This window comes from Solanum stenotomum, chromosome 2 (assembly GCF_019186545.1).
Source record: "Solanum stenotomum isolate F172 chromosome 2, ASM1918654v1, whole genome shotgun sequence".
NCBI lineage: Eukaryota > Viridiplantae > Streptophyta > Magnoliopsida > Solanales > Solanaceae > Solanum > Solanum stenotomum.
In genome coordinates this window covers 32,191,270-32,198,204 of record NC_064283.1, presented here as the reverse complement: position 1 = coordinate 32,198,204, position 6,935 = coordinate 32,191,270, and the positions used below count along the sequence as shown (strand labels likewise).

Here is a 6,935-nt window from a genome sequence, read left to right as displayed (position 1 = left end):
CGAGCAAAACTAAAGTTGCCGAATGGGACAGGAACTAGACGGGTTTTAAAGGCCAAAGGTTTAAACTTCCAACTCTTTCACTTTCCCTCACTTTTGGACTTCCCAAACTCACATCCACACTTTAGTATTTTATATTTTTGCATTTTTATCGCATCTTAGTCGTCGGATTTGTGTTCGGAGTTGGATTACTTTGCCGCCTAGCATTTCAACTTGTTTAATCATCATCTAAGGTTAATTTTCCGAACCCCGAATCTTAATTTAGCGATTTTGTACTCATTTGCAATGACTTTATCATAGTGATGCGTGATGGGACTCTATGATCGTAATTGTATATGTACGTGCCTTGTTTAATTCAAATATTTTACCTAGTTTGACTTTATTGTTAAATTCCTGAGATTTGGTGCCTTAAAATTGGTTAAAAATTATGGGGTTGTTCTTGCATGTTGTTGGGTCTAGTTGGGCGAAGCCGAAGTAGCCCACATTTCTGCCAAATGACGTATTTTGCCAAATGATGAAGCGTTTGACGGCATTCTTGAGGGTAAAAGTCATCAAATGGCCAAATTTGGCCAAACAGGGAAAAGTCTGAGTATCCCGGGGGCATGGGTGTCATGGGTCTTAGTTTAATTTGATGGGTGCATATTTTGATTTTGTTTTCAGGGGCTACGGGATTGAATTCGAGGAGTTGGGTTGAACGTAGGCACGTTGAGTCATTTGGCAAGATGGGTCGAGCTCGCCAAATCACTCGGCGGTTCACCGAAGTTCCCTATATTTCCTTTAATTTCATGTTTAATGTGAAATTTGGTTCTATAACTTTTGGTGAGAAGCCTGAGGTCGCCGAATGCACTTGGCGACTCGCCAAAACTCCTTCTTGATCGCCCTTTGTCTGTGCCCCTATCCCTGTTTGCACTGTAACTTTCAGCGGGCTAATTCATGCTCGCCGAATAATGTCGGGGGTTAGCCAAAAGGTCTTCCCATCGCTGATATGCCACAATTTTTTGAGATTTTTGAGCCAATCCTTTCGGTGATCCCAATCAAGCCCGCCAAAGAGATTCGGTGCCTATTCGATTGGTTCGGTGAGTCTGTCTTCAACTATGTTTTTGTGCATTTGATTTAATTATTTCTAGCTCTTTTTGATGTTTTTGCAGACATGGGTAGACCAAAGGTTGCTGGTAGGGACAGACCGCCCCGCAAGAGGTTAAAAGGGATAAAAATCAATGAGGATGGAGCTGCATCCAAAGCCAAGGCCACAAAACTTCCCACAACTAGTGGGAAAGGAAAGGGAAAAGGGAAGGCACCTGTGTCACCGGAGGCCAACTGCGATAGTGACGGTATCTATGCCACTCACCTCACCACTTCTGAGAGTGATGGTGAGCACCAGGAGCAGCAGGCTACAACTTCAGAGCCTGTAGATGATGAACTGCTAGCATCACAGTGGGTTGAGCTGCGATACAAAAGGATGAATGATCCGTGTAGGATCAGGACTCCTCATGCGACAACTACTCCTCATCCAGCTCCAACATATGTCGTGGTCCTAGAACCACCAGTATAGGGTCCTCCTCCCAAGTCTATGAATAGACTGAAAACTGAGGAACTGAGGATAATTATCGAGGAGAAGCGTATGTCTACTCATAGGGTCATTGACAGATACCCAGAGATTATTAGCTACGTAAAGCCGCACAACTACCAATTCTTCACCAAGCCCTATGGCCCTTACATTCCTAAATGGGTACGGGAGATCTACGCTGCCTATGGAGCCTTGGTACCACAGAGAAAGAAGCAGGCTGATGCATTCAAGCCGGTTGACTACGTAATTGTTCGGGGAAAGAAGGTCAAGTGTAATAGTGAGGCTATTAATGTTGTTCTGGTATGTACCGATGATATTGATGATGAGTGCCAACATCTGATCAGGACAAAGACTCTGGAAAATATGAAGAAGTGGTATCAAATGATACTCCCAAGTGGCTAGAGATTGGAGCACCGATTGAAAAAAAGGATCTAAACAAAGCTGCAAGGTTGTGGTTTGGCTTTATTAGCAGCACTATCATACCATCCCAGAACGAGTCGATCCTTCGCCTAGCGAAAGCATCCTGTCTTGGTTGCATCATCGAGGAGACAAGGATAAATCTGGGATAACGATAGGACAGAAGATGGTCATAAGTACCAAGCAGTGCGAGACTTCCGTCCCCTTCCCGCTGTTGATCACTGAGCTATGCAGATGGGCTCAGGTTCCTAGAGATGCGAAAAAGGATGTAGAAGTGATTCCCACACCCTTTACTAATATCCGGAGGATAGAGGCAGAATATTTAAAAGATGAGGCAGAGAAGAAGAAGTCAACCTCGGTAGACTCTTCCCTGATTGTGGATACAGACTCGCTATCTGCAGAGGCATCTTTCCTTACTCCGGCCCCTAGTCCTTTAGGTACTTCTAGTGCTATTCCTTATAACACTCCAGGTTCTCCTACTGCTATATTGCCTACTAGATCTGCTGCTGTTGCTTTTTCCCGGCTCCTACTCACTCAGGTTGCACTACTCTAGATGGGGCAGCTAGCCTATTTTTCCAATCGTCGTGCTGCCAGGCTTGAGGCCTCTATTCCGGTCATGATTCTGGCATCCCTGGATGATGTTGTGATACTATTGAGTGCTACCATTTATGCTATTACGGCTTGGATAGCGGTGTGTGAGCATGGCCAAGGGGCTACCGAGGAGGTGACGACCTTAAAGGCTACTATTGCTGCACTGAGGAGAGATGTAGACCAACTGAAGTCCTCTGACATGTCCATGATTTTCGGGACGATGGAGATCCCAGATGTGCCAGTAGATCCAGCTATGCCTCCGCCTACCACCTGTGAGGATGTTCGAGTTGAGGAGGCAGCTAATACTGAGTCTGAGGAAAAGACAGATGAGGAGATGCTTGGGTTTGCTGAGGAAGGGAGGCTTGACATCAGGGCCTTACTGAGACTAATGAGGCCATGGTAGATGCAGATGTGCAGGCTTCTTTGGCAGATACACCCTTGGCTGATCCTATTGCAGCTGTTATTGCTTCTAAGTTTACTCCAGGCACTGACGCCCAAGTTTCAAGCACTACACCGGGCAATGATGCCATGACAGATATAACGACTGTTTAGATAGGGTTCCTTTTTACCTCCCTCTCTGTCTTACTTTTTGACATTTGGAAATTTTATTTCTTGCATTTGAGGACAAATAGCTTTTGTTTGTGGGGTGAGGTCCACCTTTTATGGCTTTTGACAAACGGTAAAAGCTAAGTCACAAACCAAGAAAACATGATGAGTCTATGGTTTGACTCATTTAGGGCTTTATTTGAATAGATTTAGTGTCCTCAAATGTTTATTTTGTGCTAATAACTGATGTAAATCTTGATTTCCAGGTATTTTGATTGACGAACAAAGCTTGGACACTAATGAGAAAAAAGGAACAAGGCAGCTGAAAGAATGAACAAAACAAGGCCTGATGATCGCCTAACCCATTGGGTGAGTCACCGAATGGCTATGATCTCGCCTAAAGTTCCAATGTGCCAAGCCCTAAAGGAGAAAATCAAGTTGGCAATGTAATGGAGCAATCGACGTGTCGCCAAATGGTTCCGCGATGGACTGTTAGATTGCCAAAAGTTACAGAACTTGAGGATGCTGAAGACCAAGGCAAAAATGCGATGTAACCGACCATAGAGCAGATCGCTAAGTGCATCTGCGATCCCGAGTTAGTGCGTCGATTGGTCCTTCGTAGCATATTTTTGGTGACTATAAATACATTTTTTAAATGTTAGTTTAGTATAAGTTATCAATTATCAGTTTTGAATATACAATCAGTTTTAGAAAAAAATTTGAGTTTGGAGACAAAAACTTTTCCTTAGCTTTGAAGAATTGAAGTTTTCCATTTTTGAGAAATAGGAAGTGGGTCTTTGAGATTCTTCAGTTTGGACCTTTGTAAAGACGAAATTAATCTTACCCAGTTGATGGAAACACAATTTGGTAACGATTTGTATCTTTTTATGATGTCTAGCCAAATCCCCAATTCTTGGGGTGTGATTATGTGATTATGGGTTGATTTAGCTGATGTGTGTTGTTAATTGATATTTTAAATATTGTTCAAAAGTGATATCAATCAGTAATTGTGGTTTAAGTTAAAGGGTTGTAGTTGCAAATGCAACTCTACCTTCGTATTTTTGGCTTGCCCGAGAGAGAGGTTTTAAAACAAAAATTACTGATTTGATGGTCTGTGGGTATTTGGTTGTTATGGGTTCAGCTCGAGAGAGTGAATCCGAAACCCTTTTCCACACATTCAGCTCGAGAGAGTGAATGGACTAAAGCGTAAGCTGTTCCTAAATGTTGCTTATTGGTGTTCGAGAGAAACCAATTTGATTCGGGGTAAATTGTTTGACAGAAAGTTTATCCCCACTAAAGTCTAGCTTATTCATTGATTTACAACTATTTACTATCAGTTGCAATTACCCATTTGTCTACCTTATCCTATAATCCAATCACATCTCAAGAACCCGTATTTACTTGTTAATTAGTGTTATTTGATGTTGTCGTAGCTGATAGTTAAAACCAAAACCCCCATATTTGACACTTATGTCACCCTTCACGTGAATTATGTTTTTATTTGTAAATGGCTTTACCTATGGTTCACTTGAACATGTTTGCACTTGGCTCTTGAATCTTAAGCATGTACTACTCCCTGTTGGATTCAACCCCAACTCACTTAGTTAGATTTTATTACTGACTAACGATCGTTGGCACTTAATATTAGATGAAGTGTCCTGATACGTGAAATCAAAACACTATAAGGATACATTTAGGACTTTGGCCAAGTGGAATAAAGATTAGACAATATTAATGAAGATTTACAGTATGCCATAACTGAAATTCTTTCTTACGGCTTGTCAAACCTAAAAAAGATTCATAAATTGATCCTTCACGGTGTGAAATTCAAGCATGAATGTAAGGAAGAATTCTTGAGTGATAGACACATACTGATTCGGCTTACCAAATATGAAAGATTACGTACATATCATGTCAAAACCAACATATTTTTTGAAGGCTAAAGACCGATATAATATGAGATGTGACCTCTAAAGTGGGAACGCTGGTTCAACCCAGAGGCGGAAACTACTACTGCCTTAGGGTGGATCTCTTTTTCATCCTATCACCTAACTTTTTCGTTAAAGAATCCTTGTTTACGGTAGCCAAAGTAGTAGAAAAACCGTTACATGTTGTCATGGCTACAATAAGCAAATCTAGACCTAGTTTTTTTAAGGTAAAGGTTGAAATCGACTTATTGAAAGAATTTCTCAAACGAAATAATGTTGGAGTTAAGAAGACATATTCTGGGGAAATCATCTCAACATGGATAAAAATCTTATACGATTACATGCCAAAGTATTGCAAATATTGCGTACTTTAAGGCAGAGGCATGGTTTTCGTCGAGGGTGTTCAAAAAGATAAGTAAGCACACTAATAGTATTCCCAAATAAGAGGATCGGGGCGGGTAAAATATAAACAGGTCAGATTCGACATAACCAACTAAATAAAATTCACACTCTACTTCAATACAAACAATAAAATCAAGGAAGTATGTGTTTGACATAATATTAAAATGAGTACAAGAGAATGTATTTTTAAAATTTTTAATCATGGTCTTGTCTCCATCATTGTTCTATATATATGTTACTAGCATACGTACCCGCGTAATGCGTATTTAATAGTAAAATATTATTTTTTAATTATTTTATTGTGATATCTTGTTCGAGTATATTAAATCATACAAAAGTTCAACTATCATATTGTTCATCATTAATGAAATGTAATCCCTCCCCCTCCCCACTCCACCCCACCCCCACCCCATAACTAATTCTATGTGAATAGACACAACGAATAAATTTTATGTATCATATTTTGTTATTACTATTATATTGTTCACTATTTAAAATCATTAAATTGTTAGTATTGATTTTTATTAGCTTGTCATTTAGCATAATATAATCATTAAATAATTTGCTAATAAATATAAAACATATATACTTATTCTGTTTACTCGTGATTTTTAAATTTTTATTTTAGTGTTCACTTCTCTCTAATTTAAAGTTTTATGGACAATAATATGAATATTATTTAACTATTCTACTGTATTCTCAAAATTATTCAAAATATTTTCCCCACCCCTCTTTTCCCTTCTTTTTTTACTGTATTTTTATTACTTTTCTATAATATAATTTTAATGAATTTTTTATGTTAAACGTCAAAGAAGTTGAGTGTTTTTTTTATTTTAATATAAAGAATACTAAGCTTAAATTTGTTACTTAAATTCTATATTTTCATGTGTCATTATTTATTGAGATTTTAGTTATATGATATATAGATTTTAAGTCTTTTCTCGTTATAATTGAAAAAATATTTTCTCATCTAAAAGCCCTTCAACTTTTTTTACATTATAATTTATAATATGTTTCCTAGTTTGTCCTAACTTAATAGTTATTGTATTATTCATAAAATAATATCCTTACACTAATATGTAAATTTTTAATAGCTTGTCACTTTACCTAATATTCTTATGGTGTGTAAGATATTAATAAGGATATCAGTTAGTTATATCTATTTACATTTTATAATGGATAAATTTTGTACAACATGAAATTAAAATTGATAAAATTCACTAATAAAGTTGGTGATCAATAACTTAAAGAAAAATAAAAAAGAGAAGTAATCTTAACATTATAAATCATTGCAGAAGTATATGTAAGAGAGGCTCAGAAAGTAAAACTCCAGTACAAATCAAATTTTATTTAAGTTTGAATTCAAATATCATTTTAATTTGTTTTTTTTAAATCTTTTTATGGCTCATCCTTATCCTTGATTTTATGAATACAATAATATTTTTATAAGCTATATATTTGAATGAAGAGAAATATTTGGAATAATA

General features: G+C 37.7%; 1 protein-coding gene across 1 annotated transcript; it reads left to right on the top strand.

The window, feature by feature from the left end:
* The first annotated feature begins 2,534 nt into the window (after window positions 1–2,534).
* Window positions 2,535–2,975, top strand: LOC125855911 (uncharacterized). The gene has a single exon (XM_049535562.1). It carries the CDS (start codon window positions 2,535–2,537, stop codon window positions 2,973–2,975), a length of 441 nt encoding a protein of 146 aa, XP_049391519.1.
* The last annotated feature ends 3,960 nt before the right edge of the window (window positions 2,976–6,935 follow it).

Coding starts and splice junctions, on each gene's coding strand:
- LOC125855911 (XM_049535562.1), top strand. CDS start 2,535: ATGGGGCAGCTAGCCTATTTTTCCAATCGTCGTGCTGCCAGGCTTGAG.